The 19,412-nt window shown below is 45.4% G+C and overlaps 1 protein-coding gene across 1 annotated transcript in view; it reads left to right on the top strand.

Moving 5' to 3' along the window:
- LOC126996511 (uncharacterized) overlaps positions 1-19,412 on the top strand; it is a 44,857-nt gene that overhangs the window by 6,401 nt on the left and 19,044 nt on the right. The window contains exons 2-4 of the mRNA XM_050857042.1: positions 4,433-4,544; positions 10,450-10,653; positions 10,739-12,262. Of these exons, the coding sequence (XP_050712999.1) occupies positions 4,433-4,544; positions 10,450-10,653; positions 10,739-12,262 (1,840 nt within the window). The remainder of the gene's footprint in view (positions 1-4,432; positions 4,545-10,449; positions 10,654-10,738; positions 12,263-19,412) is intronic.

Raw genomic sequence — 19,412 nt, 5'->3', positions numbered from 1 at the left:
TGGAGATGCCCACAACTCCTACGAAAGCCTTGACAAATATGTGTTCTTGGGCGACGAAATGTCTTGTAATACGCCCATATATATAGTCCGACGCAAGTGTGAGGTCCGTTTGGATGAGGCCTGAACCTCTTTACAGCACTGCCGCGTCACCCCCAATACGTCTTTCTCATATGTCGCCTATACGTGCTGTTTCAAAGGGACGCCCAACCAGATTCCATTGCCGAGTCAGACCATAGTACCACTCATTCGATCGCCACTTGACAAAACAGATGATTATAAGAGCCAAAATCAGTTCTCAGTATTGTCAAGAGGGTTCAGAATGACTCGTGAAGGCAATGCCCGAAGTAAAAATAGGGTGCAGGAAGGAAAAGTGTTAAGTGGCGTGAACAGCTTGGAAGCTTAAAAAGAACGGAGTTGTCACCCATTCCGGCGAGACGTCACCAACACCGACGCAGAACAAAACTGAACCTCGACGTTATACTTCAGTGCGTTTCCGGGTCACGAAGGTCGATCTATGCATCTGCTTAGCGATATCAATTTGAAAGAGTTGGAGGAGGAGGAGGAGGAGGAATAGGAGGAAAAATAAGTTAATTTATCGGTATTTCGTTCCTGTTTTCTTATTTGAGAGAGAGAGAGAGAGAGAGAGAGAGAGAGAGAGAGAGAGAGAGAGAGAGAGAGAGAGAGAATGTAAAATTACTGTTCGTTGGTACAGAAATATGACGAAAGACGAAGAAAATAATAAATTGAAGACATAGAATAGAAAAGACGAAACAGAAGGAGAATCTAAAATTGCTGTTCGTTGATAGATAAATTAGATAAAAGAAAGACCAACGCAGCAATAAATAGAAGACGGATGTTACTACCGGTACTAAAAAAAAACAAAAAAAAAAAAAAAAAAAAAAAAAAAAAAAAACTGACGTGCACAAACAATACAAAAAGCCGAAAGGAAAAAAATAGGTGTGTACGCTTGTCAAAGGCAACACGCGAACTAACACACGCTCAAGGAAGTACACATCCCCCCCTCCACTACACATCCACCCCCCCCCCTACCCATTACACTCATCCATCCACACCCAAACTAAACACCCACCCACCCATCCACTACACAACCATCCACCCCCTACCCTCACCTATCCACCCATCTACCACAGCCCATCTCATACACCCCCTTACTCACCCAGCCTCCCGCTACACATTCATCCACCCACCCCCTACAGTCTACACACTCATCCATCCACACCCAAACTAAACACCCACCCACACACCCACTACAGATTCACCCACTCCACACCCGCACACCTATCCGCCTACCTACCATATCCAATCACATCCACCCCTCACAATACACATCTACCCACCCATCCACCACATCCACCCCTCACAATACACATCTACCCACCCATCTACCACATCCAATCACATCCACCCCTCACAATACACATCTACCCACCCATCTACCACATCCATCACATCCACCCACCCACTACACATCTACCCCCCCCATTCACCCCTCCCCCCACACATTCATCTTGGTGGTCGTTAAACAGTAGCACACACAGCCACACACAGACATGGCATATGCATACACAATGACGCACATACGAACGCACACACACACACACACACAGGTAAGACATATAAAGGTAAGGGACAGACAGGTAAGGCACAGACAATAACGCACAGACGAACACACGGACGCAGACCACGACATAGCTAGGTAGACATGCATACAGACACACAGACCTTAGACAAATAAAGACATATAGAAAGAGTAAATAAGCCAATGCAAACAGACAAATACAGACGTTGATGAATAAGACGAACATTGACACACACACACACACACACACACACACACACACACACACACACACACACACACACACACACACACACACACACACACACACATTTTTAAGACAGCACTTCGATTATATATTGGGGGACAAAGTTAAACCACCACCACCACCATCACAACACCACAACCTACACCACCTCCTACATTATGCTTATCACCCACACCAACACCAACCATATCACACCACTACCATCACCACCAACAACAACCACCCTACCACCACCACAACCTACACCACCACCTATATTACGCTTATCATCACCAACACCAACCATATCACACCACTATTCACACCACCACCTACAACACCACCACTTACACAATTCCCATCTCCTACCTACGCCAACACCAACCATATTATCACCACCACCACCACCACCACCACACACTACCCCTACACTTTGCCTTACACAATTTATGCCTCAACCCGCTTGTAGGAAGGAAAAGAAACATGAAAAAAATAATGTTGTATTGTGTAAGGGTGATCGATTCACACTCGCTGCAACTTTTAGGAATGAATACAATGCTGCAGAAGAAGGATGGAGGAGGAGGAGGAGGAGGAGGAGGAGAAAGAAAAGGAAGAGGGGGAGAAGAAGAGTGAACAAAGAAAGGAGGAAAAGGAAACGAGTAAAAATGATCATGAAAAGAAGGAGAAGGAAAACGAGGAGGTAGAGAAGTAAGGAAAACGAGAAGGTGGAGAAGTAAGGAAAACGAGGAGGTAGAGAAGTAAGGAAAACGAGGAGGTAGAGAAGTAAGGAAAACGAGAAGGTGGAGAAGTAAGGAAAACGAGGAGGTAGAGAAGTAAGGAAAACGAGGAGGTGGAGAAGTAAGGAAAACGAGGAGGTAGAGAAGTAAGGAAAACGAGGAGGTAGAGAAGTAAGGAAAACGAGGAGGTAGAGAAGTAAGGAAAACGAGAAGGTGGAGAAGTAAGGAAAACGAGGAGGTAGAGAAGTAAGGAAAACGAGAAGGTGGAGAAGTAAGGAAAACGAGGAGGTAGAGAAGTAAGGAAAACGAGGTAGAGAAGTAAGGAAAACGAGGAGGTAGAGAAGTAAGGAAAACGAGGAGGTAGAGAAGTAAGGAAAACGAGGAGGTGGAGAAGTAAGGAAAACGAGGAGGTAGAGAAGTAAGGAAAACGAGGAGGTGGAGAAGTAAGGAAAACGAGGAGGTGGAGAAGTAAGGAAAACGAGGAGGTGGAGAAGTAAGGAAAACGGGGAGGTGGAGAAGTAAGGAAAACGGGGAGGTGGAGAAGTAAGGAAAACGAGGAGGTAGAGAAGTAAGGAAAACGAGAAGGTGGAGAAGTAAGGAAAACGAGGAGGTGGAGAAGTAAGGAAAACGGGGAGGTGGAGAAGTAAGGAAAACGAGGAGGTAGAGAAGTAAGGAAAACGAGGAGGTAGAGAAGTAAGGAAAACGAGGAGGTAGAGAAGTAAGGAAAACGAGAAGGTGGAGAAGTAAGGAAAACGAGGAGGTGGAGAAGTAAGGAAAACGAGGAGGTAGAGAAGTAAGGAAAACGAGGAGGTAGAGAAGTAAGGAAAACGAGGAGGTAGAGAAGTAAGGAAAACGAGAAGGTAGAGAAGTAAGGGAGGAAAAAAAGAAGAAAAAAGAAAGAAAATACAGAGGAAGAGAAGGACAAGGACATGAAGAAAATAAAGGAAAATCTGCGTAATGAATTCATGACAAAAACAACAACAACAACAATCACCACTACCACCTTAAAAATGCATCCAAAAACAGCAATTAAACCCAAAATACTGCTACAACTATTTTTTTTTACAGCGGAGGATTCATGCAAGGGCGTAAAAAAATACAATAATGAAAAAAAAAAAAAAAAGCCCGCTACTTACTGCTCCTGAATAAAGTAGAGTTGCCAAAAAGAGAAATCATTACTACTACTACTACGACTACTACTACTACTACTACCAATAAAGAGAAATCAACCTAGCTTGGCTCTTAGGTCGAACCCACACATTACGTTACAAGGCTTTGAGCACACGAGCGTAGCCGAGTCATACAGCGAACTTATGAAATATAAAGCGTAATGTCTCTGGCTGGGGTTGGAGGGGGAGGGGGCGGAAGGAGGAGGAGGAGAGAGGAAGGAAAGGAGGAGGAATCGGAGAGAGGAAGGAAGGGAAGGGTGAGGGAAGGAAGGGGAGGGAAGGGAAGGGAAAGAAAGGTAGGGAGAAAAAGGAAGGAAAGAAAGGGAGAGGAAGGGAGGGAGGTGAGAGGAGGAGGAGGAGGAAGGGGAGAGGAAGAAAGGTGAAGAGCATTGGTGTTAAGGAAAGATGAGGTGAAGTAGTCATTATTAGTGATTGTGGAGGAGGAGGAGGAGGAGGAGGAGAAGACTGGTGAAAGATGATGAGGAAGAGAAGGGAGTATGAGGACGTGGAGGCTGAAAAAGGAGGACGAAAAGACGGAGGAGAAAAGGAGGACGAAAAGATGGAGGAGAAAAGGAGGACTAAAAGACGGAGGCGGAAAGGAGGAAGAAAAGACGGAGGAGGAAAGGAGGACGAAAAGACGGAGGCGGAGAAAGAACAGCAACACTCAACTTCTCATTAATTCATCTTTTCCTCCCTGCAGATGGATGGAGTGGCAGCAGCGGCGGCGGTGGTGGTGGCGGCTGCAACACGATACACTGGCACTGTTCTCACCATAATGGCATTACTACAGGCACCGCGCCCCGCCCTGGCCAGTGAGTGCCCTTCCCTTCCTCTCCTCTCTTGTTCTCTTTCTCTCCCTCCCTTTTCATCCCTTCCCTCTTAATTCTTTCCTCTCTTTCCCTCTCCATCCGTTCATCTTCTTTCCTTTTCATCCCTTCATCTTCCCTCTAGACCCCTTCCTCTCCATTTTTTCCTTTCCTTCCCTTCCCTTCCTCTGTGTGGTCTGATTTTCTATGTAAATCTATGTAAATCTCCTTCCCTCTCCATCCCTTCCTCTCCTTCCCTCTCTTTCCCTTCCTCTCCTTCCCTCTCCATCCCTTCCTCTCCTTCCCTCTCCATTCCTTTCTCTCCCATCCTTTTCTCTCCATTCCTTCCTCTCCTTTCCTCTCGACCTTTTTCTCCTTCCCTGGTGTGGTTTTGAGGTGTGGTGTGGTGTGGTGTGGTTTGGGGAGGTGTGTGGTGTGGTGGGGAGAGGTGTGGTGTGGTTAGGAGAGGTATGGTGGGGTGGGGAGAGGTGTGGTGTGGTTAGGTGTGGTGGGGTGGGAAGGGGTGTAGTGTCGTCAAGAAGTGTGGTGTGGTCAGAAGAGTTGTGGTGTGGTCAAGTTTACTGTGGTCAGGAGAGGTGTGGTCAGGTCCGGTGTGGCCATAAGAGGTGTGGTGTAGGCGGGTGGTATGGTGTGGTCAGCGAAGTTATGGTGTAGCAAGGTGATGGGCGATTCGGTCTATGCTAACTAAGGAGATTGAGACCGGTGCCGTAACTTAAGGGGCTATTACACTGGGCAAAATCTCCGCGGATCTTCAGTCAAACCACGATTTCCGCTGGCGTGATTCTCATTTGTTTCTTGTTATTGCTGCTGCTGATGATGGTGAGTAATACCGTTGTCATTCGGTGAAATCTACCGTAGCTTTGGGAGATCGTGGACACGTCAGAAAACCACGGAAATATGAGAATCACGCCAGCGGAAATCGTGGTTTGACAAGATCCACGGAAAATTCGCCTCTTTAGCGCTGTCTGCCTGCCTTCCTCCCTGACGCATAAGCACGTCTCTGGACATTGTTATACTGTATTAGGTGCGTGTGTGCGTGCGTGTGTGGAAGCTTTCTGATATTAGTTCACCTATGGCTCTTCAGTGTTCCGTGGCGTGTGCTTTCATAGTGCAGCATTCGCGAGGCTACCGAAGTCTGAGCGGGATGGAGACGATTCACACCACACTAAGAATAAATAATGATAATCGACGTAATACAGACTGATAATAATGGCAATAAAAACGGCAACAACAGCTACAAGTAAAGCCCCATCTATCACCGCTATCTTCACCACCTTGGCAACACAGCACAACCGTCATCACTCACAACAACAACATCTGGAACAATCACACCATCACCACCACCTTACGTAACAGTACCACCACCACCTCTAACAACCACCACACCACCACCTACACCACTAACAGCCACACCACCACCACCACCGCATTCTTCCCGCTGGTCCCTTCCCGTCAAGACACTTTATCTGATCCCCTGGAAGTGTCACTCGCTCCACGCATTGATCTTGCACACTTTCTCAACAAAAGCTGCAAGACGCGAGAGAATAGCAAGGTAATGATGTAATTCTACCCCCCAACCTTTATCGCTTGTGGAGGCAATGGGCGGATGATTTAATAACAGTTTCGTGAGTCTTTAATCATAGCCCCGGCCTGGCGTGGGTGGCCGTGAAGTGCCCGCCATGTCGACCGTATTTCACCCGGGAGCGATGGCACGTTTGCTCAGCTAGAAAAAAAAGATGCTTCAATTAGGCGCCATGAAACCTTCCTTTGAGTGCCGAGTTCCGGAAAATCATGCTCTTTATTTGGGAGGAAAAGACTAACAATTAATGGTTAAGTTACCAATATACCACCTAAAAATCAATAGCTCGAGTTATCTCAAACTACTCAAATATGACGAGACGCTTGGCGAAATTCGAACGTGAATATCATATTTTGTGCAAATGACTATTTAACACCGACAAGGAAAGTAATTATTTCAAAGTTCGCTTCCAGTTTATTCCGAAGGTCATTTAATACTTTCAGGTCAATTAATGAAGTGAAATACCACTGCCATGTTTCTGAACACTGTCAACCAGGAGGTTTGCACTCTTTAAACATTTATCATGAACTGTCAGCGAGAAAAAAATATCGAAACGAGTTGTATAAAGTAAGCAAGTAAACACTACTGAAACAAGAGTCGTAAAGAAATCACTCGGGCTGAAATTGGGTGTTTGATAATGCCAACCACTCAGTTATGGCGAGCTATGCAGCGAGGCCCAAAAAGAAAATCGCTACACAGGATACCATTCGCGTGGCCAAACTCTTGCGCCTACAGGAATAAGTCGCGTTAATACCGATAGGTTGGCTCCAAGATAACCGCCCCGACCTTCCCCGCTTGTGTCGTGACCAATGGAGGTTGAGGCAGGCATGTGGTATAACCTCTTAATTATTTCTAAGCACCTACTTGCGGAAGCGGTGACACAGTGGCCCGGCAGCGTCAAGTTCCGGGAGTTCGATGCCTCTTCGATTAACCTGCCAACCTGTTATTGTTTCTGACCCTTGTGACACCACCCCCATCACCACCACCACCAGCACTCCACTCCACTGGCTGACTAACGTACCGTAGAGCAAAGTGGGAGTGCCAAGACTTAGTACGTACCAGCTGCGTCTTATTCGGTGTCCTGTCCCAGATCCCTGCACCTGCTCCATCACCATCATCACTACCACGACTACACTGTCTTACGAGAGGACTGGGCATTTGGTGTGAGGCCAGAGAAATGGGGAGGAAGGGTAGGGAGGAGGGAAAGAGGGAGGTAGCTAGGGGGAGAGCGATGGAGGGAAAGTAGGTAGATGGAAAGAGAGAAAAAGAGGGGAAGGATGAAAGAATGGTGAAATGGATGGATGGATAACTTAATGAAAATTGAATGAAGAGAAAATTTCAAAAACGAGATAATCAAGATGTAACTAACGACAAAATAATAGCAGACAAAGGAAAACAAATAACCAACGGAAGCAACAATCATATCCTTACCTTGTTAGCTTCGAGTCTTCGTTTGAACCAGTCTCGCAAGGCCTCGGCGACTCGATCACTGTCTGTGGAGTTGAGGAAAGAACCATTGTGTTAGAGCAGGGGGAGTGGATGCCTGGAGTAGAGATTTTTTGTGGCTTATTTCTTTTATAGTGGAGGTCGCGTTATGGGGGACAAGAATAAAAGTAAAAGATAATTAAAACGGCTTTATATATAGAACACACACACACACACACACACACACACACACACACGAATGAGCTAAGGAGTTATGGGTATTGCTGTGTGTGTGTGTGTGTGTGTGTGTGTGTGTGTGTTACTTCCATGAATGCGTGGCTGCGTGCGTCAACAGGCGGGCGGGTATAAGTATAGGTAAAAGGTGAAACAAAAACAATAAATAATAACACGTGGAATAAAAATGGGTAAGTAAAACAAAAAGAAAACGGGCGTCGGCATTGAATTAGGTCAGTTTAACCAAAAGGAAGCGGAGGAAGGGATTGCAGTGGGAGACATTGCGCGGAAAAAAAGTACGAGAAGCTTCCACAAAAGACGAGGAGGAATGTTATATAAGGTTACGAGAGAACAAAGAACAATGTGTGTGTGTGTGTGTGTGTGTGATATCCTTAATAATTTACAGGCAGGTGCGAGTGTATACAATCTAAACACATTTATTACACACACACACACACACACACACACACACACACACACCGCAACCCTGACAACGAAACAATCCTATCCTCCCCTGGCCCTTGTTCCCTTCCCCCTTCTCTCCCTATTCCTCCTCCCTACTCTCTCTCTCTCTCTCTCTCTCTCTCTCTCTCTTCCTCCTCTCCCTAGTCCTCCTCCCACCTTCCCCTCCAACCACCCTCCCTCCCTCTCTCTCTCCTCCCCTATTTCACCACCTCCCTCCTTCCTCCCTTTCCTTACTACCCCCCTCCCTCCCACTCTCTTCTATTTTCCTCCCTCTCTCTCTCCCCTTCTACGTTGGCACACTGACCTTGGCTCCCCACAACCCTTCGATAAAGCACAGAGAGAGAGAGAGAGAGAGAGAGAGAGTTCATTAATGCTACGCTCTGTCTCCTATACTTTGATTTCGTTCTCTCTCTCTCTCTCTCAAAATATATATATGGACCCAAACTCAAAATCTATCATCACTATATCGACTCTCTCTCTCTCTCTCTCTCTCTCTCTCTCTCTCTCTCTCTCGGAAGTTCATTTTTGACTCGATTCTGCCACAAATGAACGTCAATGAAGTAATCAATGAATGACCAGGGAAGCAAATGAACGTAGATTAACGAACGGATTAATGAATATAGAAGTAGGGGAGTAAATGAAGGAAATAGAGAAAAATGGAATAAAGAATAGGGAAGTAAACGAATGAAAAGGAGAAAACACCCACCCACACCTGCACAAACAAACACCCACAGAGGTAAATAAATTATACCTGAGCTTCGTGAGTGAGATCGACCGACACACACACACACGCACACACACACATACACACAACGCCATCCTCACCTCGGAAACCTACGTGAATAATACATGTCAAGCTCGTGGTGGACTGAAGGAATTGTACGTGTTCCCTGTAAAGCCCAAGTGACGCAATCGTGCTTTCTTTCTTTCTTTTCCTCTTTTTTATTAGTTTTCTATTCCGTGTTTTTTCTTTATTCTAGTAGGACCTCGATTATATAATTTACTACTACTACTACTACTACTACTACTACTACTACCACTACGACTATAAAAAACTTCTTCTACTACTGCTAGCACTACTACTACTTCTATAAAAAAAAACTACTTCTACTACTACTACTACTACTACTACTGCTACTACTACTATTATAAAAAAAAACTATTCTACTACTGTTACTACTACTTCTACTACTACTATAAAAAAAACTACTACTACTGCTACTTCTACTACTATAAAAAAACTACTTCTACTATTGTTACTACTACTACTACTACTACTACTACTACTACTACTACTACTACTATAAAAAATTAAAAAAACACGCGTCCAGCACTGGATTACCATGTCTCCCAAACCCGCGCTGTGATGTATGTGCAAGGCATCACAAATAAGATAAAACACACACCAGTACAATCTTAACGTAAGTACCATGACATATCAAAGAAAAGTAAACGTATGTGTAAGGTTTCTATACGGCAACAAATAAAATGTGGCATAAATGTTTTACAGGGGTGCTAAGAAAACGCTATTTTCATTGACTTTCACCGCAGCGAGTAGCGGGCTTTTTTTATTTTTTATTATTGTTTCCTTTTTTTTTTGTGCCCTTGAGCTGTCTCCTTTGTTGTAAAAAAAAAAAAAAAACTATGGAGGGTAAGGAATGTAACAATTATATTCATACGATATTTTGAAGGAACAAAAAAACAAAAGAAAAAACAAAAGAGAATTCCTTGATAAAAATAAATGTACAGCCCCTGACGAGCGGCAATAGTCCCCACTGACCCAAGCGGACACGCGAGTGCTTCCACGAACTAACTTTGCGTCTTGACACATTGTAACCAGGATGCAACAAAATATAAAGAGAGAGAGAGAGAGAGAGAGAGAGAGAGAGAGAGAGAGAGAGTGTTACTGCAACTGCTATTACCACTACTACTACTACTGTCACTACTACTACTATTTTATTCTTAATCACAGCTCTCATTATTACTCGTATTTCCCTCTTGTTAATGTTGCTATTACTTCTACTACTATTATTTCTACTACTACTACTACTACTACTACTACTACTACTACTACTCTAATAATTATATTCATTGCTGTATAGATATTTATTCATAATGGCATTTTTTTTATTCCATCATCATCATTACCACTTCTCGTGACGGTCCTCGTCCTCGTCCTCTCGCCAGACGTGGACGCCTCAGAGGCCAAGAACTTCCGGCTGTTCCCGCACATCACCTCCGAGAATGGCAGCTTTGTGGCGGCGGAGGGGCTGGCGATGAGGCGGAACCAGCTGACGGTGTGCGTGTGGGCGCGGGTCACCTACTTCAGGCGGCCCTCCATTGCCCTCAGCCTCGGCAGTCGCGACGCAACTGTCGGCGACGTTAGTGTGGGTACGTGTGTGTGTGTGTGTGTGTGTGTGTGTGTGTGTGTGTGTGTGTGTGTGCCCCCAGGATCTGACGCCCCTTCCTCCCCCAGGCATAGTGCCCCAAGGAGTGCTGCTGCGCCAAGGTCGCTCCGTGTGGTTGGCGGCGGCACTAGTGGTGCCGCTCACGTGGTACCACCTGTGCCTGGCCCTCACGTCGCAAGCTGTCTCGCTGTACCTGGATGCGCGCCGCCTACTACAGGTGAACCCGGCCGTTGACTTCTTCAAGAGTGATCTGCGCGCGGTGATAGGCGGCGGCGTGATGTGGCCCGACACCTCGCCTTCCACCTTCACTTTTGAAGGGCCGACGGACGACAGCTGGGAGGACCTGCAAGCCTCGGAGTCATTCAACGCGGTGGTCGGCTCCTTCGCCGGGGACCTGCTGGCACCTGAGCTGTGGAACGCCGAGTTAAAGGAAGCGCAGGTGAAACAGTTGGCGGATTGCATCATTCTGCAAGGCCCCCAGAGGCTGCGCCCCGTGTCCTGGCAAGCCGTGGGACAGAACGTCACCGAGTCAATGCTAAACACCAGCGAACCTTGTGAACGGCGGCGCTTCGACTACCTCTTGTTCCCCGAGCCGATGAACCACGAGGAAAACTACGAACTTTGCGTCAAGCTGGACATGGACATGATCAGACCCCGCGAGGGTCGCGACTATGACCGACTGTTCGCTGAGGCGATGGGCTTCCCGGCGTGCAAAGGCGGCCGGCGTGTGCTGTGGCTCGCCAAAAGCAACAACACGTGCCCGTCCCTCACGCCCTCCGGCCAAGAGACAGCCCCGTGCGCCTCGCGGCTGTGTGGAGGCTGCCAGCTGCAACCGCGGCGGCGACGGTTGTTCATCATGCGTGGGGTGTGTCCGCTGCCTGCAGACTTCGCCTTTGTGGCGACCTCCAACAACTCGGCACAGCCTTACTTCCAGGGCGTGGGGAAGTACAGCATTGGACTTTCCAGGGACACGTGGGAGGTGCGTGACGAGACGACGGGGCAAGTAGTGGCCACCACCACGGGCAGCGACCCGCTGGGGGCACGCCAGTGGCAAGTGAACCCCGGCGTGTGCGGGAGAGCAGAACAGCGGGCGGTGAACGCGTCTCTCAGTCCGTGTAACACGCGGGAGACTCTGTGTCGCTCCGGCCAGTGCATTCCACTGGAAAAGCGCTGCGACGGCTACCCAGACTGTCCCGGCGGCTTCGACGAGGTGGGCTGCCAGCCGGTCCGTAGGCCCCCCGACTACCTGCTGAACTCGCCGCCGCCCGACCCGCCCACGCTGATCGACCTCAACGTACAGATGTCGCAGGTGCTGTCGACGGACCCGCTGACGCTGCTCATCACCACTAAGCTCACCTGGCGGGACCCGCGCCTCACCTTCGCCAACCTGCTCAACAACAAGGAGATGCCCGTGCCGTTCACCTCCCTCATGTGGCGGCCGCAGCTCATGGTGTTCATCGAGGGCACCGCTTCGCCCGAGGACCTCCTCCGCATATCCCAGGAGACGGGGGCAGAGGCGGAGGAGACGCTGTCGCTAACGGCGCTCTGCAATTCCTTCCCCGTGCCCGACACCCGCGCCACACCCTCCATCGGTAAGTAACGTGTGTCTGTGTGTGTGTGTGTGTGTGTGTGTGTGTGTGTGTGTGTGTGTGTGTGTGTGTGTGTGTGTGTGTGCGCGCGAATGAGTGATGTTCACCCACGGTCTGACCACATTATCAGACTCGTGATTATAGTACACTTCCGGAAAGAGCGTGGAGTTCAAGGGTGACCGATCCATGGGCGTGGCGAGGACCTCACCCCGGCATCCACTTTGCTAAAGATCGGAACGGCTGTGATTCTCGTGTTGGCCACCGGTACACACCCTGCCAATGGTGATGTAAGCTTATTGGCGCCTCACCATACAGCTAAGGTCCCCATCACATGCCTTTGACTAACGGACAGTGGGATAAGAAGAAAGGAACTGAAGAAGAAGAGTAGGGAGAAAGATGGTTTGTGGAAAAGGAAGAAAGAAGCTGAAGGAGAGGAAAGGGAATAGAAGAAAAGGGAAAAGGACAGTGGAGTAACGAGAAACAACCCGTAACACGTATATGCTCCTTCTGATAACCTTTCACCTTCCTCTCTACCAACGGAACCTCGTGTTTTCGAGTTCTTGGTAACATCAGGTCCATTTTCGTTCCTTAGGTTGTTGTATAAGTTACGTAATTCATCTCAGTCATCATCGGTTTTCGTTTAAGTTACGTAAGTCATCGTAATCCTCATCGGCTGCTAGGGTGGTTACCTCACCTAATGAATACCTGTGGACAAGGTGTTGATATTTGATGGCCGGGATGATGGCGGCCCTCTCGTCTATACTCTTTTTTCCTCTCCTCTCCTTTCTCATTATTTCACTGTCCTTTTCCAATTTCTTCTATTCCCTTTCCTCTCCTTCAGTTTCTTTCTTCTCTTTCCACAATCCTTCTCTTTCCCTATTCTCCCTTATTCTTTCTCTTCTTCACTTCCTTTCTCCTTATTCCATTGTCCGTTGCCTCTTCATTTATTCCCTTTCCTCTTCTTTCGCCTCTTTCTTCCAATTCTACAGCCCCTCTACCTCCCTCCTCTTCTTTGTTCCCTTTCCTCTGTTTCATTTCCTCTCTCTACACCACAGCCTCTTTCTCTGCCTCCTTCTTTATTTCTTCTCTTCTCCTTCAACTTCCTTCACCTTATTCTAGTTCCTTTTCTCAATTCTGTGTTCCTTTCCCAATCTTCAGCTTTTTTTTTCCTTGTCCCACAGTCCCTATCTCTCCTTTCCTCTATTCTCCCTTTTCTCCTTCTTCATTTCTTTTCTCCTTATTTTATTTCTTTTCTCCATATTCCAGTCCCTTTCCTCCCTTCTCTAACCTCTTTTTTTCCTTATCCAACAGCCCCTTTCTCTCCTCTCCTCTATTCTCCCTTTTCTTCTTCTTCTTTTTCAGTTCTTTCCTCCTTATTCTATCTCTTCACTTCTTCAGCTATTTTCTCCCATTTTTCCAGTTCATTTCTTTCATTCTCTTACGTATTCATTTTTCCTATCCTCCAGCTTTATTCTCCCTTACCCTACATTCGCTTTCTCTCCCTCACCTCCTCTATCCCAAGTCGGTCCTGTCATCCACCATTTTTCTTCTTTTACTCCGCCCTACATTCCCTTTCTCATTGAGCCGGTTTCACAGTCCCACACAGTGTCTTCGTAACAGCCCGAACCAAACTATAGAATCCCATACAATCCAAAATGGGGAGGTCTTCGATGCCACACTAAATACACAAGACTTTTCCTGTATAGTTTCATCAAATTTGTGAACTTAAATATAAACACCAGACACTATACCAGGAAATTTTGAAGGCTCCGGTATTGGTTTGGGAGCTTACTAACCTATCATGGGGAACTGTGAAACTGGCCCTGAATCTCCGCTCTTCCTAGGTTGGTTCACGCGTCATCTTCACTGCATATTCATCTTCAATTTGGGTTCTGATTATCGATGTGGAAGTGAAGTGGTATATTTTACGGCTAGGCAACTTTTGATACGGTCTGACGTGCTCGTGACTTCACCTTCCGCTTCGTATAAATGCTACAATGGCTTCGGTTATGATTTTGTTATGAAGTTCCAACTCGGTGACCTTTCCACTAGTCTCTCTCTCTCTCTCTCTCTCTCTCTCTCTCTCTCTCTCTCTCTCTCTCTCTCTCTCTCTCTCTCTCTCTCTCTCTCTCTCTCTCTCTCTCTCTCTCTCTCTCTCTCTCTCTCCATCACAACAAATATATGGATCCAATGTAAAAATCTATCATCACTATATCTAATCTCTCTCTCTCTCTCTCTCTCTCTCTCTCTCTCTCTCTCTCTCTCTCTCTCTCTCTCTCTCTCTCTCTCTCTCCATCACAACAAATATATATGGATCCAAAATAAAAATCTATCATCACTATATCTACTCTCTCTCTCTCTCTCTCTCTCTCTCTCTCTCTCAGCTCTCTCTCTCTCTTACAGTCCTAGCTCCACCTTCAGGAGTTCAGTGAGATATGATTGAATTCTCTCTCTCTCTCTCTCTCTCTCTCTCTCTCTCTCTCTCTCTCTCTCTCTCTCTCTCTCTCTCTCTCTCTCTCTCTTTCTCTCTCATTCTTTCTTTCTTCAGCTTGTTTCTTCTTTTTACAGTCCTAGCTTCCACCTTCAGGAGTTCAGTGAGATATGATTGAATTCAGCCCTTTCCTTTCGTCTTCTCTAATCCCCCTTTTCCTTTTATCCATTTTTTCTCCTTGTTCCATCTCTTTCCTTCTTCAGCTTTTTTCTTCTTTTTAGTCCTAGCTCCCAACCTTCAGGAGTTCAGTGAGATATGATTGAATTCAGCCCCTTCCTCTCTCGTCTTCTCTAATCCCCCTTTTCCTTTTATCCATTTTTTATCCTTGTTCCATCTCTTTCCTTCTTCAGCTCTTTTCTTCTTTTTACAGTCCTAGCTTCCACCTTCAGGAGTTCAGTGCGACACGATTGAATTCAGCCCTTTCCTTTCTTCTTCTCTAATCCTCCTTTTCCTCTTATCCATTTTTTATCCTTGTTCCATCTCTTTCCTTCTTCAGCTTTTTTCTTATTTTTACAGTCCTAGCTCCCAACCTTCAGGAGTTCAGTGAGATACGATTAAATTCAGCCCCTTCCTCTCTCGTCTTCTCTAATCCTCCTTTTCCTCTTATCCATTTTTTATCCTTGTTCCATCTCTTTCCTTCTTCAGCTTTTTTCTTATTTTTACAGTCCTAGCTCCCAACCTTCAGGAGTTCAGTGAGACACGATTAAATTCAGCCCCTTCCTCTCTCGTCTTCTCTAATCCCCCTTTACCTCTCATCCATTTTTTTCTCCTTGTTCCATCTCTTTCCTTCTTTTTACAGTTTATTTCCTCCCTTCTCTTTTACCATCTCCATCTCTTTCCTCCTTTACTCCACAGCTCCCACCATCAACAGTTCAGCGCGACACGATTGATTCATTTAAAGCAAACTCGACAGCCACTTTCTCCGCCTTGATATTAGCTAAGGTAAAAGTGTTGGTGCTGGACATTTGCAGTCATTATTATTTCACTTGAGTTTAGGGACGGAGCAACCAGTCTCTCGGTCTGTGTGGGCTGGTCATCGATGTAAGTCAATCAGTCAATCTCTCTCTCTCTCTCTCTCTCTCTCTCTCTCTCTCTCTCTCTCTCTCTCTCTCTCTCTCTCTCTCTCTCTCTCTCTCTCTCTCTGATGACGGGGATATTTTCGATTACATGTTTTCGGAGATCTAATTTTGGGTCACTTCGAGCATTCTGAATGATGTTAACCTTGGAACGCGGTTTTTATACGCGTCTGTTATTGTGAGAGCCGAGAAAGAGAAGCGCTGTGTCATTTTCTAAACACACACACACATGAACGTGATTCTTTTCCTTCTCTTTCTCCTCTTTTTTTTTTTTCTCTACTTTCATAATTATTTATTTATGTTCTCTTTGGTAAATTGGGAATAGCTACACTTTACTATATAAAAATCACATTCTCTTTCTTTTATTCTTCTTCCTCTTCCTCCTCCTCTTTTTTTTCTCTACTTCCATGTGTTCTCTTTGGTAAATTAGGAATAGGTACACTTTACTATATAAAAATCACCTTCTCCTCTTTCTTTTATTCTTCTTCCTTTTCCTCCTTTTTTTTTCTCTTTCATATGTTCTCTTTGGTAAATTGTGAATAGCTACACTTTGCAACATAAAAATCACCTTCTCTTTCTTTTATTCTTCTTCATCTTCCTCCTCCTCTTTTTCTGTCTACTTCCATGTGCTCTCTTAAGTAAATTGGGAATTGCTACACTTTGGTCAATCCAATCAACCATCTAATCAACAAGTCAATAAGCCAATCACCGCTCTGCTCGGGATCGCTTTGCTCTAAGTGTCTAAGGCTGTAACGTTCGTATTCTCGTAACTATTCTTCAGTGTTTGCTATCACCACCAGAGTAGGTCAATGACACCACCGCCACCGCCGCCGCCCACAACGCAACCTACCGCACTCATTTGTAGCTAAACTGTGTGTACCTGGGCCACCTTACCTGGGCGAACCGGTGCTCAGGACAAGGAGCGAGTGATTGAGGTTAGGCGCCGCAACAGTCTGGGTCATATGGCGCCGCTCTGGGCAAGGACTGGGAACAACACTCGTGGGGTTAGTTAGTCTTTTTCTCCTTTTCCTCCTCTTACTCATTTACTCGATCTTGTTATTGGTTCTTTTCTTCGTCTTCTTGTTTCTGGCCCTGCGCTTCTTTTTCTTTTTCTCCATCTCCTATTCCTCCTCCTCCACCTTCTTCTCTTCCTCCTGTTCAGCGAGAAGGTCGATGTTTCGTAGTAATGGCACAGCCTCGTCTATGGTTTATTTATCACACTTTAAATCGAATGTTTTTTTTTTTTTTGGTGCGTGTATGAACTTTCTCGTACGCGTGTTTTGTAACTTTTGTTCGTTTCCGGGTAGAAATATTTCAATGGAAACTTCCCTGAGAAACTATTCATTATAGAAAAAAAAAATCTAAACGTTTTGTGTGAGTTTAAGCCAAGAAAATGAGAGAGAGAGAGAGAGAGAGAGAGAGAGAGAGAGAGAGAGAGAGAGAGAGAGTGTGTGTGTGTGTGTGTGTAGGTAAGCGGATAGATAGGAAGAAAAAAAGATATAGATAGATGGGGAGGTAAGGAGGGAGGGAAGGTAGGTAGGAAAGAAGGAAGGAAGGAAGGAAGGATGGAAAGAAGAAAGGAAGGAGGGAAGGATGGAAGGAAGGAAGGAAGGAAGGAAGGAAGGAAGGAAGGAAGGAAGGATGGAAGGAAGGAAGGAAGGAAGGAAAGAAGGAAGGAAGGAAGGAGGGAAGGAAGAAAAAGAAGAAGGAAGGTAGAAAGGAAGGAAGGAAGGAAATAAAATATGCAAATCGGCCGAAACAAAACTTAGCCACCATCACCATCCGCCCACCACCACCACCACCACTACCACCACCACCACTACCACTAATCACTACAGACAGACAGACGGACCCCTCATGCAACCAATTAAAGACACATACGAACAAGCACCATCATAGCACCAGCGTAATGGCCCTAGAGTTTTCGGCACGCCACATCCATCACGATAACGGCGCGCAGCAATTGAATAGCCCGAGCAAACATCGTTACCAACACCTCGTTACACCTTTGTTTTGGCGCCGAGACAGTGCTTAGATTTTGTTGTTGTTGTTAATTTCTTCTCCTCTTCGTCCTCGTCGTCGTTGTTGTTGTTCCTGGTAATGGGCGAGTATTCACGATGATTGCAAGTGTTTTAACTGGCGGAGGAGTGATGAGGAATGAAGATGAAGAGGAGGAGGAGGAAAAGAAACAAGAATAGAATTAAGTATGATAAAAAAAATTGAGGTGAAAAGTGGAGGAGTGTGAGGAAGAGGAAGGAGAAAAGAAGAAAGAGAAGAATTAAGAGGAGGAGGAATAGGAATATATCGACATGAAATAAAGATGAAAATAGATAAAAAGGAGGAAGTAAAATTAAGAGAAAACAAAAAAATGAGAGCGAGAGCGTGTGTGAGAAAGGAGGAGGAGGAGGAGGTTAAGGAAGGTTAGGGAGGTAAGGAGAGTGGAGAAAAAACCAAGTTGAAATCTCATTCTGTTCTCGTGTGTGTGAGGGAGAGGAAAGGTAGGTAGATAGGTAGGAAGAGAGGAATATATGGGTAAGAATCGAGGAAGTAGGAAGAAAGAAAGGAAGGAAGGATGGAAGAAAGGAAGATATAATGAAATGGAAGGAAGGAAAATGTGAAGATAGGTAGGTAGGTAAGGAGAAAGGAAGGAATGAAGATGTTAATATACAAAAGAAGGAAAATAGGTAGGTAAATAGATAGGCAGGGATGTGGGAAGGAAGGAAGGTGAGAAAGAAGGCAGAAAGGAAGGACGGAAGGAAGATGTGAAGGCAGGGATAAAAGGTAGATAGGAATAGGAATGTAGGAATGTAGGAAGGAAGGTGAGAAGGAAGACAGGAAGGAAGAAAAGGATGGACTATTTGAAGGTTAGGTAGGAAGGTAGATGAATAAGATAGTAGGAAGGTAGGTACATGAGAAGGTAGGTTATAGAAAAAAAAAAAAACACTTCCTAATGCAGATCCACGCCCACCGATTTAAAGACTGCAGAAAGGTGTACACTAAGACGAAACAAGAAAAGAAGAAGAAACGAAATAGGAGAACAATAACGAAATAGGAAAAGGAAAATAAAACGAAACAGGAAAAGAAAAAAAACGAAGCAGGAAAAAAAAAATTAAACGAAATAGGAAAAAAATAAAACGAAACAGGAAATGAAAAAACACGAAACAGGTAAAGAAAAACCAACGATATAAGCTAAAAAAAGAAAAGAAACAGGAAAAAAGAAGCGAAAAAGGAAATGAAAAAACGACAGGAAAAAAAAACGACATAAGAAAAGGAGAAAAGAAAACTGGAAAAGAAAACACTTAGAAAACAACTCTCACTCTCCGAGATGAAATAGGAAAAGAAAACAAAACGAAAAAGGAAAGAAAAAAAAAGAAAACTCAGAAAATAACTCTGAGCACACCTCCGAGATGAAACAGGAAAAGAAAAAAACAACAAAAAAACAACCGAAATTGGAGAAAAAGAAAACATTAAAAAAAAACAGCTTACTCTCAGACCTTTCGTTCATACACTCGCCGGGAAAGAGAAGAAAAAACAAAAAGAGAAAATAAAATAAACACCGAGTTATGTTTTACGACTTGGAAATATT

This window comes from Eriocheir sinensis, chromosome 10 (assembly GCF_024679095.1).
Source record: "Eriocheir sinensis breed Jianghai 21 chromosome 10, ASM2467909v1, whole genome shotgun sequence".
NCBI lineage: Eukaryota > Metazoa > Arthropoda > Malacostraca > Decapoda > Varunidae > Eriocheir > Eriocheir sinensis.
The sequence above is the reverse complement of the archived record's forward strand: the minus strand, read 5'-3'. Positions and strand labels throughout refer to the sequence as shown.